Below are 18,418 nucleotides of genomic sequence, written 5' to 3' on the forward strand. Positions count from 1 at the left end.
TTTGTTGATTGTAGTTGATGCTTAGGTCCCCCCTCCCCTTGGAGAGTGTTTTTGCCAGTCAAAAATGGAAAGGGACAACTTCGGGCGGGCGCAGCCGGGCGCACTCGCTCGCTCCCCACCGCCCCAGCCCTGTCACCTCGGCCGTTGGCCTGCCAGGCGGCCTTCCGTGTCCTCGGGGCGGCCCTCCCTGCCTCCTTCGGGAAGGCAATGTGGTCTGGCTCTTCACCACGCTTGGCCGTGCATCCTGGGTTCAGTCACAACTCGCGGCCGCTTGGGCGCGCAGCCCCGCATCGCTCGGCCCACGCTCCCGCTGCCTGCGTTCCAGCCCCACAGTCGCTCGACTTTTTTTTTTTTTCCTCCCCTCCCCTTTTGTTGTGGTGGCAAATCTGGTTTTTCTTTCTAGTCTCCTTCCTTTCTTTTCCCTCTCTTTTTCTTTTCCTCGTTCAACGGGAAGCGCCAGGGGGAGGGGGCGTCTCGGAGAGCTTTGGAATAATGTCCTGGTGCAGCGGCTACAGAAGGCTAGCGGCTGGAACAGTTCGGCGCGGCTTGCGGATGTCGTGGTCCGGCTCGCGGGTTCCTGGTTGGCTCTCCCCCGGGCGCGCGCCCCTCGGTCCCTGGACTCCTGGCCCAGTCTTCTGCGCGTCTCTCCCCAGCTCCAGCGGCTCGGTCACTGCTCCTGGCTGTTGGCTGAGCCCTGGAAGCCCCCTCGCCTTAATGCAGCGCCCGCCGACGTCACGGCGGACTGCGACCAATCAGCGCCTCGCGGTCCCTCTGTAAACCATTCTGCATTCCCCCCTGGCCGGGGAGAGTGCGGGGAGACCGCGTTTAGAGGATCAGTGGCGGTGGCCCCGCGCGGTGCCGGCGATGGCAGCGAGATGTCCTGGCCCCTTCCAGGTTTGGTAAGGCGTCGGTTTCAGTGTCAAAGATTGAAAGCAGGCGGGAGGAGGAAGGGAGGAGGCCAGAGTTCCGCGGGAGGGTAAAGGCAAACGTACCGGGGGGGGGGGGTGTCATGTTGGGATTAGAGTGCAACTGGGTTTGGAATCTTGGGAGGTCTAGGTACACAGGCTTTGCAAATCGGTAGGTGTTGATAGCCCGCCCCTTCTTGCTCTTTTGGCCTGGAAATTGCCTCTGGCACACAGCTCGAGCGAGTCTTTGGAGAGGTAGGGGGCGCTTGGCAGCTTATTCTCCCTCCCCGTCTCTCGGTGCCCCCTCCCCCAGTCCAACCAAAGTCCACCCGGCAGGGTGTCTGGGAGACACGAGTGTCGATCTCCCGCTGTGCTCTCTTGGAAAGTTGATTCTGGCGATTTCCTGATGGGGGCGGGGGGGAAACCGGAGGCGCGGCGCCAGGATGGGAGAAGGAGTGGGTGGGGAAGTGCTTCGGGTGAGGAGTTGCAACTCTGGCGAGAAGTTGTGAGAAAATTGTGATCCGGAGACACCTTTTACAAACAAAAACAAATGACTAGGTGGGAAACCGCGGGGCTCCCGCAGCTGGGGGAGGTGGTAGCTGCGGGGGGACTGCACCTTGGCTGCAGGGGAGGGAGGCGTGCAGCGCACTGGCGGAGTAGCCTGCCTCCCAGACCTTCCCTTTTTAAGCTTCGAGCTAGTTCGTTTCTTCAGACATCAGCGGACCATGCCTACCAGAGTACACTCCTTAGGGATAATTCACTTTCCTCATTTTGCCCGCGTTATAAACTCCTGGCCACCACCTACGGGGGCGGGGGCGGATCTGCCTAGGCGTGGAAGTCGGATGCTTGGTCCTGAGGGCTTGAACTTTTAAGAGTCATTCTCGTACCCAGGAGCACTCAAGTTAACTGTGGCGACTGGTTTTGTTTTTTTCTAAGCTTAACCCAAACTTAATCTCAAAGCGATGCTACTTTTGCTCCCTATTTGGGGGAGATGCTAGGAAGGCGCATTGGATCAAATTTGGAAGGAAATAAGGGTGTTACCGAAGCAGCCATATCTAGATGGTATTTCAGAATCTGCCTTTTGAGTTACTTCATCTGTGCACCTGGCAGACCTTCCACAGGGCTAAATTAGGAGAAAAGCGCGCGGAAACGCGGTTGGACTGGCAGTGAGTGAATCCGGGTCCACAAACAGAATACCCTCTTCCAGCGAAGAGAGAAGAAGCTGCCACGAATTTGGCTTGTGCTGGATGGCACTGTTCGTTTTTAGGGCTGTGCCAAGGCCCCCCCTTTCTCCTCTCTTCCACCTCCCGGCAACACCTAAGCTCTCCAGCAGCCCTGCCTTCCTACCGGTATGATCGCAAACCCAACGGGTCAAGGCCTGCCTCACACGCCTCCTCGGCGATCTGCTCCCACCCCCACCTCTGAACGTCAGACCTCCCAATGCATTCTTGGGACCCCTGTCCACATACGCACTCTCCTGGAGCTGCTGTGGACCAAAGTAAGGCAGCTAAACTGGTTAGCTCTCACACAGCAACCCCTGTCCTGGTCTTTTCGAGGCTTAGATAGACTCTAGGCTGAGCCGGGGTTAGAAAGGGGCCCTCCCACCTCTGGGGCGGACTCTGGACTCGGCATCCCGATCTTCCTCCGGACCCGACACTTCCTAGAACAAGTCGACTAGTATCAAGAATTCTGGCACTCCTGGGCGTGCCAAGTGCGGCGGAGCGCCGGATCCTCTATTGCCCCGACTCAAAGCGGGTGCCCAAAAGAAGGGACCATCGGTCCCCACGCTCTTCACCCCCAACTGTTCCAGAACTAGCTGCTACCGCCCTGGACTCAAGCGCTCCTCTCAGGAGCCTATAGTCGCCCAGGTCCGCGGGAGGCTCACACTTGGCTCAGCTGGGCTACTTTACATGCAAAGCAGAGGGGCCCGGGAGGGGGCAACTAAGAAATTGCTGTCGCGGGGACCTGTAGGGTGCCACTGGACTTGGCTGCCTTCCCTTTCCGACTTTCACCTTCCTTCGGTAGGTCGGGGAGAGGTTGTTTTACTGATTTGGGGGTGTAACGACTTTGAGACCTAGGTATGGGAGAAGGGACCTCTTTTAGAGGACGGGGTTGGGCGAAGACAGGACGCTGGTTCTAGGGCATCGTGTCCTGCATGTCTCGGTGTCCAAATGGTGAAGAAAACCGGTCGCCGAGCCAATCCCAGCTTCTGGGGTGTGTGTATGTCAACGAGCGAGGGCAATGCCAGGCATGTCTCTTGGCTCCTTGATTCTCTGTCTAAAATCCATATTTAACACTTCCGCGGTGACAGCACACAGGACTAACGTTTCTCTCCCCCACCCCATTTCCATTGAGCTCTTATTTTGAAATGGAATCAGTAGTGGAGACAAGGAGAGAAAACTGACCCAGCATTCTAAATGCGCCATCTCTGGATCCACAGAGCTCAGCTCTACGTGTGTATCTATGACCTCTGAAGAAGATTCCCAACCGTCCTTCCTCACCTACACCACCACGCAGTCCACGATCTCAAGTACACCCATTTTACTACCCTCCATTCTTCAAAGTCACATAGACCCTCAGCCACTTATACCCCGGCGGGTGTCCTGAGATGCAATTTGGACGCCTGGCCATCATTCAGCGATCACAAAATCCCCATAGGGAAAGGCCCTAGAGGACCCAGATAGGGGCTTCCACAGTCCAGTTTTGTCTTCCCAGAGGATTCTCAAAAATCAGCTCAAAATATGGGAGAGATCCTGTCTCGGAACTGGGGCTGGCCAGCCTTTCCCCGCTCACACACCACTAATCTCCCTTGCCTCCTGGGTCCAGAGCCCTTGAACCCATGTTCTCCACACCCCCTACGCAGTCGGGAGTGTTTCCCACCAACCAGGGACCGTGCTTTCTTAGTCACTGTGGGTCGCTACTTAATTGCCAGAGCAGCCGCTTCCATCCTCCAGTTCAGACCACGGTCCGCATTAAAAGGGGAGAGAGGGCCCGCCCCAGTAGGCTCCTAGGACTGCCAACCACAAAACCCCGTATATCCAGTAGCATAGGTACAGGGAGGCAGGAAGGGGTCAGCTAGATGCACCCTGGATCCCTGCCATCTGGAAGACACACAGACTCGGCACAGACCTGTGAAGATCCGGCTTATGCAACCAAGGAACTGCTCAGCTGGAGTCTCTCTGATCCAGTCCCCCGCCTCTTTCCCTTCCCCTCTCTCGAGGTTCACGCTCTTAATAGGCGGTACTTTCTAGTTTATATCGTTGTCTCTCCTGAACAACGTAAAGGAGGTGCAGGAGAGGGAGACAGATCGTTCTTCTCTACACTTCCCCAGACAGGAACCCCAATCCAAGCAAGGGCGCCTGTTCCTATCCCTGCATACTGAAGGTGAGAAGTTGGGGGAGGTGGGCCTTGCCACGGTGCTCCAGAGCGCACTTCGCTCCGGGGAGGCATTTTCCCCAGCCGAGCTTGGGCAGTGGTAGGGGAGGGACAGGGAAGCCAAGAAAGGGCAGTATCCTGCCGGATGTCACGACGTGCACCTGGCCTGGGTGAACAATCCAGGCTTCCCCTGAGGGCTAGTGGGGACTCTGAGCATGGAGAGGGGGGCCCCCGGTTAGGGCGGCGAGGTCGAGTGTGCTGAACTCAGCCAGTGAAGCTGAGCAATGGCTGTCGGGGGAGAGAGAGGGTGCGTTGAAGAAGACAGACGTGGATAGAAAAGGCGGGAAGAAGAGAAGGCATGCAGAAAAAGCAAGAGGGTGTACAGGGAGGGAAGATGTGTCCAGAGAAACACATGGAAGAGCGAAGCAAAGAGATGGAAAAGACACCCATTGTGGTGGTGTAATCCCAGTGCTTGAGTTCAAGGTTACTACTCAGTGATGTCCAGGCAAGGCCAAGCTACAGAAAAAGACTGTCAGGAAAAAAAAAAGGGTAATGGAGACAAGCTAGAAGCTGAGAATCCTGAAGCTCGCAGCCAGGGTCTTCCACAGGGACCTAAGTGTGCTATGCCTGTGACAGGCACATTCCTGGGCCAGAGAAAAGGAGGTTGGAGTCTGTTTGGTGGGGGACTTAACGCCTATGGAAAGCGTGTGAGCCGCACTGGGCAGGAATCCAACAAATAAATAAAACGTCTAAGACGGCGTGACAACAATGTGTACTTGGGTGCGTGCCCACGTTCCTCTGTGTGAGCACACACTCACACCCGTGAGGAAGACAAACGGGACTCCTGCCTCAGAGTAATTAATCCTTTCCCTAATTGACTCTCTCCCCTTACCTAATGCTGGTGGTCACTGCGGATATCCGGAGAGATATCAAGTGGGAAGGGAGGGAGGCAGGGAGACCCCAAAGCTAACAGCCTTTGGGACTGAGAATGAGTGTGTTCTGAAGTTGGCAGTTCTAACCTCTTATCCTCAGCACCTCCCTCCTTTTTGGATGGAGTTCAACAGATGTTCCTGCTTTGCCTGTCCAGGTTTGGGGCAAAGTTAACAAAGGTCTCTTAGGCTTAGAGTGACCAGAGCACGCACACCGAGGACCTTCTATAGTTCTGCACCTGGGACTTGAAGTCTCTCAGCTGAAAGCCACTCACTATCCCTCTGCTAGACGTCGCCCACATGGCAGTCTCTAACTCTCTTGTTCTCCCCCAGGGGAGAGCATGAGTTACCTACTGTCACTGTTTATTCTTCCAGGACCTAGGGCAGATGCATCCTGCAGTCCCTGACAGAGCTGGAGAGGTTGAGGGTGGCTGGGAAACAGCTTGAGAAGGATGAAAAGAGACTAGGAGCAGGGACGAGGCTAGGCCAAGAATGAGGACAAACTTGGGGAGTTGTAGAAACCCACAGAGTACTTGTCATCCCCGCAAAGGTGAGGTCTCTGGGGACAAAGGAGGAACCAAGTGGCTACTGCTGGGTAGGAAAGAATGTGTAGAGGGTGGGAAGGCAGGCAGGTAGCTGTGCTTCTGTGCCCGGGTGACAGCTCTCGTCTACGTGGGCATGGAGAAGGCTCAGTATGCCCCCACTACACCCTCAGGTCTCAGGACTGGGGAGCAGACGCAGGGGACTGATCTGTTTTTTTGGTAGCTGAGTTGGCTGAAGGGACCCAAGGTCCACTATGTATCTGCTTGATGACGCGTGTCCAGGCTTTGGGAGGTGAATGTCAACTGTCATCCCCGTGAGGTAGCACTGTCGCTTGGCCTCCTCAGAGGCTAAGTAAATAGATTCAGAGACTGGGTTGGAGGGGACACAGCTTCCCAGGGACACAAAACAAAACAACCCACAGCCCCACTGAACACAATTCTTAATTGTCCCCCGGGGGCATTTGTACATTTGACCAAAGCGAGTCCCCAAGCAGTAGGAGCAGTGTTACTTATAGGGACTAGAGGTCCAGAGAGAGTTGAGGGTGATGGGCAGACCAAGAGAGGTGACTGGCGCGTTAGAGAAGGTGAGATGCTTGCCCTCTTCTCCACATCACTGCCATGCTTTAAGAGGAAAGAAAGAAAAAAGAAAGAGGAAAAAAAAAACAAGGGAAAGGAATAAAATTTCAGGGCAGAGAAAGAGAAGGGCACATAAAAGGCAAATAGAAACCAGAAAGGAAAGAAAGTGAGGAAGAAAGAAAAAGGCAGGGAGGTGGAGAGAGAGGCTGCCATAAAAGAGGGTGAAGGCGGCCCCAGGAGGCTGGGCCTCGTCCCAGGCCATCCGTCTTCATTGTCTCACTGTGTGCAAAGGCAACTCCAGCATAAGGAAAAGCCACTATTGGAGCCTCGGCTTTATTTTATATCCTATACATCAGGAGGGAGGCAAAGCTTTATTTTCGCCAAGAGACAGATATTTTATTTCTCTCTTACGGTTTTATGTGTGAGAGATGTCAGGTTGCCACAATGGATGGCTAATACATAGGCAAGAGGAAGCCGTGGTGGCATGCTGTGTGTCATGGGGTCTTGGGGGGGTGAGCGGGCCTGGGATTTAGGGCTGATGGGACACTCTGGGGGATTTCTGCTAAAACATCTCTCTTCATAAATCCACAAGCATGGTCAGCTCAACAGGGAGAAGAAGGAGTTTTCGAGGGAAAAGAGTTGGGCTTAGCAATAAGTGAGCACACAAAGGAACCGCTTACCTCCCAACTGGCTCGGGCAATGGGGGCAGGCACAAGTTCCACTCACCGAGAGGCGAGGGGAGACCTGTGTTAGAAGCAGATGAAGGGGTGAGGAGTGATGAATTAAAAACCTGGAACCCAGAAACGGTGTCTTGCACATTTATAAGGACATCCGTAAATAGACCAGGCATCCGAGGACCAAAGCGGTTTTAGCTTTTTAAATTAAGAGCCACAGGAAGCAGAGGAAGGCTGTGGACACGCGTGCCCTTCACAGGGAGATATGTTCCTGGCAGAGCTGTGTCTATGTGTCTTCTTTTGCCCTGTTTATATTTCGGGTTTCTGTCTGTCTTTTATCCACATCTCCCCTTCCTCAGAAAGCCTTTTTTTTTTTTTTTTTTTTTTTTTTTTTTTTTTTTATTACCTTCTCAGAGCCTTGGAGGAAAAGAGCCATTAATTTGCAAATTATCGAATCTGTACAAGGATCAAGATGGGTGTTTTCCACTGCTACATTTAATGTTTTGCGCGGACACACACATGCACACACAAACCCATTATGCTGTGAACCCTCCAGTGTAGGTGCCAGATTAGAATTCAAGAAAAGCTCCTTCCTGCCAACCTGCTCCACATTAAGCCCCAAACCTCAAAGTGTAATAACGTTCACATTTTTAAACCCCAGGAGATGGGGATGAGCATAGAGAGACAGTGGTGTGTGTGTGTTGGGGGGGGGGTGTCTTTGAATTAACATGTCCATCTGGACTCGGACTCACTATCTCCCGTCCTTGTGAGCCACCCCTGCAGAGACCACTGCTTATAGGAGTAGCTTTCACTCATTTTCATGTCTTGCTAATTGTTTGATGTGTTGGTTTGTATCTGTTACGTAGCAAAAAGCAGTTATATTCTTCGCCTCATTTCAAAGGCCCTCAGGCAGCACAAGAATTCTCGACAATGAGCAGTGCTACCTGACCACAACTGTCCCCAGACTTTGGAGAAGCTCTTTAACCTTTCTGGGCCTCAGTTTCCCCATCTATATGCAAGGGATTGGGCTAAACGATTGCCGAGGTCCCTTCCAGCTCCGACTTCCTCTGACCGAATGAGATAATGTGTGAAAACACTTTGTAACGGCTAAAGCCGGACGGATGCCAGGGATTATTATTACGATTCTAATCAATCCTCTTTTCTCCACATGGATCTTGGCTGTTTAGCGCCAGCAAGCAGGCTAAAGAGGGCCCAAGCGAGAAAGCTTAGAGATGGAAAGGTTCTGCTGGGCATAGGAAACCCCGGTGTCTCTGTCTCTGTGAAGCCAGGTGGGCAGGGGAGAGCAGCAGGATGCGCCAGGACCCATTTTAGTCCGGGCAGCAGCAGAGGGTGTGTTTCTTCAAAAGCATTATTTGTTTCCAACTGACTGACATAGGAAGGCGATTTGCATTTTTTGTTTTTTCCAGGGAGAAAGGAAAGAACAAGGTGTAGCTGATTAGCAAGTTAATTATTTCAGTACCCCAAGGGTTCATGCGTGGTGGTAAGTTGTCCAGCCCTGGTGTAATTTCACAGTCTGTGCATTTCTTGGTGAGCACCTGGGGTGCCCGAGTCTGTCTCTTTCTCCATCCCCCTGCCTTGTATCTTCCTGACACACCTGGAGGAAGGGGCAGGGCCTGGGGTGGCAGTTGGCACTCTATCGGATGGAGGGAGACAGAACTTACGAGATGCCCTCTACCTCCACGGAGTTGCTTAGTTACTTATCTCTTTCTTCTCCACTAACGTATTTTTTAATTAATATTAATGAGGTGGTTATCAGTAAGTGGGGTGGCCATGAGGTGATAGCCCCAGATTTGGTCTGGAGATAAACTGTGGTCCTCGGAAAAGTCCTTGAGTCTCACCCCCTCCTGCCAGGTCAGCTCTCCAAGCTCTGTTTGATTTCTCACCTCTGGCCACCACTTGCTCTGCAGCGGCCTCCTCCAGCCTGACCTCCCTTTAGGGAGGGGAGGTGGGATTGTGTGGTCAAAGGGATGGATACCTTCCCCCAGAGAGATAAGTGGGAGATGTGAGCATGAGCTGCAGAATTAACAGCTTTGGCTTCTGCTGCTAGGCTGGCTTCCTGCTCGCAGGACGGGAAGGCCCACCCCCTGCCTCTCCTTTTGAGCCCGGCAAAGGGGGGCTCTCCAGTTTACTTAAGAGTGGTCCCATCTGCTCAGACTGGCCTTTCATAAGGGGAGGGATTTATGCAGTGTCCTTGTGCTTAGACCTGGGATTTGGCTGAAAACCTTGGGCCTCTGAGAATATTACCTAATGCTGCAGTACTCAGTCATGGAGATGATTCATGAGTTTTGTCTTCGTGGAGTGGAGCGTGTGTGTGTGTGTGTGTGTGTGTGTGTGTGTGTGTGTGTGTGTGTGTGTGTGTGTTACTTTCTACTGTTCGCACTTTGAATCCAAACACAAGGAGACTTCTTTACTTTCTTTTTCTTCTTTTCTGTATTGCCTCAGGAGACGGCCATGGAGGGCCGACTTCTCGACTTCAGCAGCGTGAGGATGACACAGTACTCACTGGTGCTGCCATTCTGCTGTCCCCGCTCAGGTTGGCTGCCACCCTTGCTGATGGAGAGAGGCTGGAGGCTGTCTGAGAAGACAGTGCTGGTGCGTGCTGGTGCGTGCTGGTGACGACTGCTTAGCTGGTGATGATAGTATTTGTAGAGTAGGGGTGAGTCCAATTGCTGCCCAGATTAGGTTTGGCCTCCCTGGCCTCACAGTGCTGGGTGTGCGGGTAGGACAGGAGCTGGTGAGGAACTTCACCGGCAGGAAGATGGGCCGAGGGAGAAGCTCCATGGATGGTGGCGACAGACCATCAAGGAGAACATCGAAGTTCCATGTGGAGTCCTGGGCAGATTCAGAAGGACCTCTAAGTGTCATATATTTATCTTCTCTGGGACAAAATGTGACATCTTTTCAGGGTCAGAAGCCAGTAAGCTCTTCTTCTGGCACCTTCTTAACTCACATCGGAGTTTAGCCTTACAGATGGAGACCCTACTCTCCCAGCCTGCTAGTACTGCTTTACCTCGGGTCATTCATAACGGAAATGGAGCCGGCTTCCAAGTCCCCTGACCAGCCTTCATTCTTTTTGATTTGTTTTGTTTTGTTGAGACAGGGTTTCTCTGTGTGGCCCTAGCTGTGATGGAACTTGCTCTGTAGGCCTGCCTCTGCCTCCCGAGGGCTGGGATTAAAGGTGTGGGCCATCACAACTGGTGAAACCTTCATTCTTTTTGTTGTTCCTGTTTGTTTTGTTCTGAAACTGGTTCTCACTGCGTAGCTCTGGCTGTCCTGGCACTCGTTAGATAGACCAGGCTGGGTCTTGAACTCGCAGAGATCTGCCTGCCTCTGTCTCCCAAGTGCTGTGTGCCACCGTGCTGGGCCTTCCACCTTCATTCTTGGAGGTGGGCTGGTCTGTGCCTGGGTGCAAGCTTGTTCTCATTTGGGCCACAGCAAGGATATAGCTTCTTCTTAAACAAAAGAAGCAGGGACCCGATTTGATGAATCTTCTCAGGAAGGATTTGCCAATAATTTGATAAATGCAATCTGTTTTCCCTCTTCTGAATGAGTGACTTCGTCAGTCAGTCCCAGGGCCTGCAGAAGCGTAAGGATGCTTGTGTTAGCCTTCCTGTTTTGCTCGCACTGGGGTTTGGGCTTGCTTCTGACAGACTAGGAGGAGCAGACGCATTCCAGACCCGGAGCCTGGAATGTTATCTCTCCCCAAACCTCAAATCCTCACCTCCCTTTATTTCCCTTTGCCACAGATGCAGAGGCCTCCTAGCGAAGTGTGAAGGGATGCCCTCAACCAGGGTTGAAGAAAGGAAGCAAAGAAGGGGAGCCCAAGGAAAGGTGGGGCCAGTTGGGATTTTTAGGTAACACTCTTCTGGCATACTTCTCATGTGTTGTATGTTATGATCGCCGAATTTCACGTTTATTGTAGTAGCCTGCCGTGTGTAGGCCAAATGCTGCTTGGCCAAAACAGTGTTAAATAAAACTGTAAGAAATGCTACCAGGGCTTTGCATGGATTATTTAATTCTATCAATGACAAACAACACTAATATGCAGCATCTCGCCCGGCACAATATCATGTTTCATTTATATATGCTGAGACATATTTAAGCATGAAAGATACTGTTTCCCGACACATACATTTCCCAGTGATTACTTAGAAGCGTGATAGAAACGGCAGGAGCCTCTCCCACACATAAACCTGCACCATCATACACACAGACTGCCTGTGACACACACTCACACAGCTAGCCTGCCACAAACATATCTTCATCTATGTGCTCTCACAGGTAAATGTAAGTGTGAATTTAGCTTTATGCACTTGTATACCATTCCAGGTCCGTGTACCAATGCATACATACCTACGGCAACATCTCAGGGTCTCTGATGCATTTACACACACTTTTTTTTCGTACACATACTTAGACTGTCACATAAACATCAACATGGGTATCAACTCACACATAGATCTTTACCAGACATGTGTAAATGTTCTCACTGCCGTGTTCAGACAGCAGACTGTGTACTCCATTAGGAGGGGCCTCCGCACAGGTACCTGTGTGTCTGTGTACAGGTGCACATCACCACTGCCATCCCATGCTGACATCCACTCCCCCGAATTTGTGCTGAAACTTCCCCAGTGCAGAGACTGTGGGCCTGTGTCACCATGTCCACCTTAGTCGTTCATGTCACAAACACCCCAGAGGGACACAGAAGGGCTGGGAGAGCAGATCAGCTCCTCTGATCTCTGTTCTGCTACGGGTCAGCTGTATGCGAGTCTATTTGTAAACTGAAATACTGGCCTACATGGGTGGTTCACTCCCTGGCTACAACAGTATAATCATCAGGGAATTTTGTTTTGTTTTGTTTGTTTCTTAAAAAACCCAGGTACCTGGACTCCAAACCAATCTAATCAACATCTTTGGAGGGAGGTTCCTAGCATCTGATTTAAAAACCAAAGAACACTTCCAGGGGGATTCCATGTTCAGCCAAGGTTAAGAACCATTGGTCCAGATATTCTCTGAGGTTCTTCTACCCCTAAAACTTAATGTCCTGGAGCTCTATCTATCTCTATCTATCTATCTATCTATCTATCTATCTATCTATCTATCTATCTATCTATCTATCTATCTATCTATCCATCTATCCATCTATCTATCCATCCATCCATTCATCCATCTATCATCACCATACTCAACCGTAAAGTCCTCTGCTGGCTATCCTAAATTCACTTGGAGATCATAAAAAGCCATTAAAAGTATTCTTGGTCCGCCCGCCCCCCCAGACGGGTTTCTCTGTGTAGTTTTGCACCTTTCCTGGATCTTGCTCTATAGACCAGGCTGGCCTCGAACTCACAAAGATCTGCCTGTCTCTGCCTCCCGAGTGCTGGGATTAAAGGCATGCGCCACCACCACCCAGCTTATTTTTCAAGACAGGGTTTCTCTGTGTAGCCCTGGCTGTCCTAGAACTAGCTCTGTAGTAGACCAGGCAGGCCTGGAACTCAGAGATCTGCCTGTTTCTGCTTCCTGAGTGCTGGGATCAAAGGCACATGCCGCCACTGCCCAGCTAAAAGTATTCTTTCAATTTAGAAAGAGAGTCACTTTGTAAAAGCTATAATTGCCCTGCAGAAAAACACACAGCAGCATCTCCAACTCTTGTAGACCTTCTAGCTCTCCAACTCACTCATCCAACTTTAATGATATGACATATATGTAAATGATGTAAGCCGCTATCTGCCCCATGGGATAGAGATACCTTTGGCCAGACACATATTTCCTGTCTGATTCTTCCCCTAACCTGTTTTGATAACATGCTATTTTTAGCAGGGAAGATGAGAAGGCATGGGTCCTGAGTGGAGTGCTCTTTTCCTCCGCCAGCTGGGATTCAGGGAACAGCAGCCCCCAGGCCCATGGCCCAGTTCTGATGCTGAAGGAAGCATTGAGCTGTGTGTCCTGGAAAGCCGTTCTCAGACCCGGGCCTTTGGGAATCCCACACTAATATTCTCTAACAACAGTTCCTGTCCCCCTTGAAAACCAACCCGCTGGAGGAGGCCGAGCCAGGCTGAGGCTCGGAGTCAAACCCTGCCGGGGGTCGCTGCAGCCCCCTCTCTCCTTTGGAGGGTGTTTAGAGGAAGGGGTGGGAAGAGCTCATCCTGGTGGAGGGCACCCACTGCTCCCCCATGTCAGCACTACGTTGGGTGGGTTTTCAGGACCTCTAAGACAGGTTCTCTTTCCCACTGTCTCTTTCCTCCCGTCGGCCACCCTGTCCAGACATTCTAAAACAGTGTTTACATTTCTTTTCTCCTCCTTTTCTTCTTTCCTTCTTCCTAGTTGGGGATGGGAGCCAGGGCCTTGCACAGTCTAGGTAAGCACTCCACCACTGAGCCACACACCCAGCCTGGACCACTTTTCTTTAGGAATACTGTGCCAGCACGGCTCCTTTGTGCAGGTGAGCACTGGGTTAGTGGTCAGGCCTGAGGGAGGCCCTGGTAGGCCAGGGCTGTGGTGCTTTTGCATGTGCTTTTTGCATCTGTCTATTCTGTTTGCCTTTTTTCTTTTTTCTTTTTTTTTTCTGCCTTCCCTTTCATTTTATCTCCTTCCCCAATGACATTCTGAGCCAGACTTTGACCACAGGAACATCTCAACCCCAGCAGGGCACAGTCCCTCCTTCCCCTTCCTGCCCTCTCCTGAAGAGGGAACCCAGATATGGTGCAGAAACTTTGGATCCGAAATCCCGATCCAGAGAGCCGCTTCCCAGCCTGCTTCCCCTGGGCCTGGGGAGCATCACACCCCAGGATGCCCCAGAACATGATGGATTCCCCAGGCACCTTCAAAGGGCTCAGCATTTGTTTGCAGTGTGGACCTTGAATCTTGCTCTGGTCATAAATGTTGTTTATTTTGACGAGGACCTACTGAAAGGGGACCGTGGGGCAGGGAGGGCAAAGAGAAATCAATGGGGGAAGATCATAAAGCCATTAGCAGGGTAGGGCTTGTAGGGGTCACAGGATCACAGAAATTTTCAGACTAGAGGGAGCACAGGCCATCGGAAAGGTCAGAGATGGTCATTATGTCATCAAGAGGCCTCTAGGGGCCACATGGGGCTAGGGTGGCGTCCTGAGGCCTCTTATGTGGAGAATCTTTCTAGAAAATGGAGGCAGGGTGTGGGGCATGACCCCCCAGTAACCTTCTACCAGGTGGAGGAGGCCAGGGGTTGCTAACCATGATGGATATGCCCTCCTGGGGAGCAGAGCCAACTGTCAGATCATATAGCGGAGCCTCCTGCGTGGGGGAATGGGCACAGCTCCCGGGTAAAGAATTTGCCTCTGCTGTTATTTACCCAACACCGAATATATATCAGGTACTGTACTTGGTCCTCTTCCGGTACCCTGTCTTACTCAGTCTTCAATATAATTTCGAAAAGATGTTTTCAATATCCACTTTGCAGCTAAGAGAGTGGAGATGGCTTGTTCAAGGTCACACAGTAAGTTAGTGGTAAGGCCCAGGTTTGACCTCACACTTAGATTTTTTTTTCTTCCTCTGTCTCTCTGTCTCTGTCTCTGTGTCTCTCTGTTTGTGTGTGTGTGTGTGTGTGTGTGTGTGTGTGAGAGAGAGAGAGAGAGAGAGAGAGAGAGAGAGCGAGAGAGAGAGAGAGAGAGCTGGGGACTGGTAAGCTAATCACATGCTATATTACTAAGCTCTCAAACTTAGGATTCTTCAAACTTCATCCCCCCACCTCCACCACCTTCTACCACGCACTACGGTTCCCTGTAGCTTTAGAGACCAATGAGAGCAGGGTTCCCCTCACTGTAAAGCACGGGTGGTTCACAGGAAGCTCAGGGACAAACTTACAGGGCCGGACAGCAGAGCCTCTAACTCTTTCTGGACTCTGGAAGAGACAGACATGGCTCATTCTGCAGAGACCTTGCTCCCACAAGCCCACACAGTCAGGAACACATCCTGCTTGTCTTGCACTACTGTGTGACTCAGGTCAAGTCACTCCACCTCTCTGAGCCGTACTTTGTACTTTCTGGATCCACCTCCTGACCTTTGTGGAAGTTGAGGGGTGGTAGCTGATTTCTTTTGTACCCCCACCCCCACCCCACCCCCGTTTTGTGTCAAAGCTGGCGGATGGAGATGAGACTTAGTTTTGCCTCTAAACCTGATTTGGATCAAAAAAAAAAGTCCCTCAAAAACCAGTGAGGCAAGCCTTGTTCAGCTCCCCGCTGAGAAGCGAGAGGCTGAGAGCCACAGCCTGGGCCACGGAGCAGCAGCTTAAGCTGCTAGTTCCTCCCTGATCCCCTGACTGTGTAATCCAGTTGCTCACAGAATGGAAAATCCCCTTCTCCTCCCCCACAAAGGCCTCCTAAGAGGTCTGCTGGCTCTGGGGCTCTAATCTGCCCAGACATCACTCGGTGAGCAGGTTGCCAGGGTCCTCATCCCAGCTGCCCCTCGGTGGGAGATGAGGACGGCTGAAGCTGTGGTCCAGGAGCTGAGGGACCTCCTGTGCTCTGGTTTGCCCAGAAGATCAGAGAAGCAAATGGGCCTTGCTGGTGAAGAGAGAGAGAGAGAGAGAGAGAGCTTCTGGGATGGCCCTGGGGCTCAAGATGGAGGGAGAGAGGGAGGGAGGCAGGCAGGAGAACTGGTAGCCTGGCTGAGGTACCTGGGTGGGGCTTCCTATTAAGCAGTCCATCATTCGACCCACCATCTTCCTTTCCTTTTTTCTTAAAAGATGGTCCTCCCACACCTTCACCTCCCCCACCCTTCTCTTTTACTCATCCATTCACCCAGCACTGACAGCTGCCCTGTGGGTGAACTCCTGATTCTCCTGCACTAAAGACCGGGCAGGGGCTCTGGCCAGAGCCACCCCCAGTCCCAGTCTTCGTACATGTGTGCTGGGCTTCCCTGAATCAGACCAAAGAGGAGAAAATGAAGGCTATGAAGAAAGAGGCAGGACCAGGAAGGGGAAGACAAGGAAGAAACGGGCGGGTGGCAGAGGGATTGTACATTATGCAGAAGCCCTGGGTTCAGTTCCCGGCAGAGGGAGGGGGAGGCTGTGATAGAGGAAAGAGGGAGACACGGAGAAAGAAGAAACGAAGGACTCAAGAACCACCAGAAGATGAAATGTAGGAGGATAAATGAGGGAAGAGTGAGGCGAGGCCAGGCAGGGACCAGAAAGTAAGGGAAGCTTAGGAGGCATCCTCAGTGGCTGAAGATACTGTGTGGAGGAAAGAGAAAGGTGCCAAGGGCCTGCAGGGGACACCCCGGGTCTCTCAGTGCAAGGGCTGAGGCCTTGCTTCTACCTCGGGCACCCAGGCATCCCTGAGCAGTCCCATCCCACTGACCAAGGGGTTGGTTGTCAAGATCAATCAGAGGAGTTTTCCTTTGGGGTGACCCACTCTGTGACACTGGCTCCATGGAGCCCTTCCATCCCTGTGAGGGATGGTATCAGTGCCTTTGTGCCTCTCTCTTGTCCGCTCACCTCGGTTTCCGGGGGGGGGGGGGTTGCTCTTACTAATTGGCAGGTTTTCTATGACAATGGACACAGCTCGCAGAAGGAGAGATAGGTGCTCACAGCCACATGGTGAACTAGCGAGGAGCCCTGCCTTTCTACCCTCACAGGCTGAGAGGATGAGAGGGCAGGCTGATGTCATCTCTGCAGAGCCAAGCACTCAGTGGTCCCTCTGCTGGGAACAATGCCATAGGGTTGTGCATCCCAGCTGAGGGGAAACATTTGTGCTGTGTGATAGCTGCCGTGTCCGCATCCCGAGGCGGTACACACTCATCTCAGTAAATCTTCACACACACCCTATCAGGTAGAAGAAGTTCTTTGCCCTGCCATTTTTTAAAATGGTGTAAACTAAGGCTTAGAGAGGCAAAGTAACTTCAACTCACACACTAGGAATTAGAGCTTAAATTCCCTCAAAGTATGTGTTGAATTCCTCTCCCTGCCCCCCAGGCCTGGTAGGCAAGGGCTCTGCCACTGAGGTACAAGCCCCGTCCTTCTGGGTTCTCAGCCCTGCTAGGTTCTGTCTTTGGGTCAGATAGTGAATGCTTTTTCCTCCCGCACCTGCCAAACCTGAGATTCCCCCATGTCCACTGAAACTGCTGTGGTCAGAGAGAGTCCAGTTAGGTGGGTCCCTTTGACTATGTCCCCCAATTCCCCGTAAAGACCTTGCAAGGACAAGGGTAAGGTCCCCTGAGATGTCATCTGATTTATGTGACGATATTGTTATTTTATGGGACGGGCCAAAGAGGTGTCAGGAAGCAAGTTAGCAGTAAATCTCCCATCTCTGCTCCGGTCCCTCTGCATGTCCTTCCTGAAATTTATGGTGAAATCTGTTCGGAGCTAGGGACTTGGGGCTAGGGAGGTAAAGGCTTGGGGTAGGGAGGTAAAGGGGTCATCCATCCTCTGGGATCTGTTAAACACCCACATGAACATCACCAGGTTCACAGTCCTCAAAGTCCTTCCGCGGATCCCCACAAGCAGTGGCCTAGGCAGACACTTGGCCGGCTCACCTTACTCACAGGCGAGTGAGCCCACTGCTTGCATACCTCCAGCAAAGGTGTATTATTGGGGTCACTCAGTGGGCAGGTGGTCCACATGCTCTCCTTCACTGGTGGGCTTGAGTTTCTGCATCGAAACCTGGGAGTAGAGGTGAGACTCTTGTGCGATTACTCTGAAGCTAGGTGAAACTTCCCAGGGGCAGCAAGATACGAGGGGGCTGGAAAGGGGCTACTCCTCAGTCCTTTTGAGACGGCAGGGGCAAATAGGCGGGTGGCAGCTCAGCATTGGATCTCTGTCCCCAGCCAGCATCCTGAGTGAACACAGGCCACTTGTAGACAGTGACTGCAGACCTGGCACCCTCTCCTGTTCTCTCCTCTCCTCCTGTCCTCACCGCCATCACCACTGTGAGCTTTCACAGCTGCCAACTTCCTCCTGAGATGAACTCCGCAGCTCAGAGATCAGGACATGTGGGCTATAGTCAGAGGTCTGGAGGGAAGAACGATAAAGGTGAGGAGAGCAGGACAAGGGAAAACAGGGATAGGAGAAGAAGACCCGCCCAGATCTACACCTCTCCCCTGCTAAGCTGCTACATCCCCAGGACTGGTGACTATCTACCCAGATGGCCTTGCACTTACTAGCTGGCTGTTGCACGAACATTTCTCCATATAGCTCACGGCACTTGGAGGACACACCTTGGCACCCACATGTCCCTAGTCCCAAGTCCAGTGTTCAGTATCTTCAGGAGTGCTCAGAGAACCTTAGCTAAATGAACGCAGGGGGAAAAGAAGGAGACAGCACCCCTCAAGTGGCTACCAAGGGACTCCCCACCCCATCATCTGCCCTCCTGACTGTGAAGCCGGGGCTGTGCTCTGTCTCATGCTGAATATATGGAATTATCTAT

The 18,418-nt window shown here is 52.2% G+C and overlaps 1 protein-coding gene across 8 annotated transcripts; it reads left to right on the plus strand.

Moving 5' to 3' along the window:
• The first annotated feature begins 17 nt into the window (after positions 1-17).
• On the plus strand, positions 18-11,011 carry LOC107401972 (uncharacterized). 8 transcript variants are annotated; one of them, XR_013041822.1, is made up of 4 exons: positions 18-899; positions 8,429-8,502; positions 9,465-9,614; positions 10,769-11,011. XR_013041822.1 is itself a non-coding variant. In XM_076543067.1 (3 exons), the coding sequence occupies exons 1-3, from the start codon at positions 18-20 to the stop codon at positions 10,783-10,785; spliced, it is 1,059 nt and encodes a 352-aa protein (XP_076399182.1). In that variant the 3' UTR covers positions 10,786-11,011. The 8 variants fall into 8 exon arrangements, 4 of the variants coding, with proteins under 4 accessions (XP_076399182.1, XP_076399181.1, XP_076399184.1 ...); XR_013041823.1 differs by having other exon boundaries at positions 18-894; XR_006074795.2 differs by lacking the exon at positions 18-899 and adding an exon at positions 1,430-4,289.
• Positions 11,012-18,418: the final 7,407 nt, after the last annotated feature.

The sequence above is a fragment of the Peromyscus maniculatus genome, chromosome 8 (assembly GCF_049852395.1).
Source record: "Peromyscus maniculatus bairdii isolate BWxNUB_F1_BW_parent chromosome 8, HU_Pman_BW_mat_3.1, whole genome shotgun sequence".
Classification (NCBI taxonomy): Eukaryota; Metazoa; Chordata; class Mammalia; order Rodentia; family Cricetidae; genus Peromyscus; species Peromyscus maniculatus.

Excerpts from the sequence above, each read along its gene's own strand:
- LOC107401972 (XM_076543067.1), top strand. The coding sequence starts at position 18 with ATGCTTAGGTCCCCCCTCCCCTTGGAGAGTGTTTTTGCCAGTCAAAAA. Across the intron at positions 900-9,464 it reads CCTGGCCCCTTCCAGGTTTG|GAGACGGCCATGGAGGGCCG; the intron begins GTAAGGCGTCGG and ends GTATTGCCTCAG.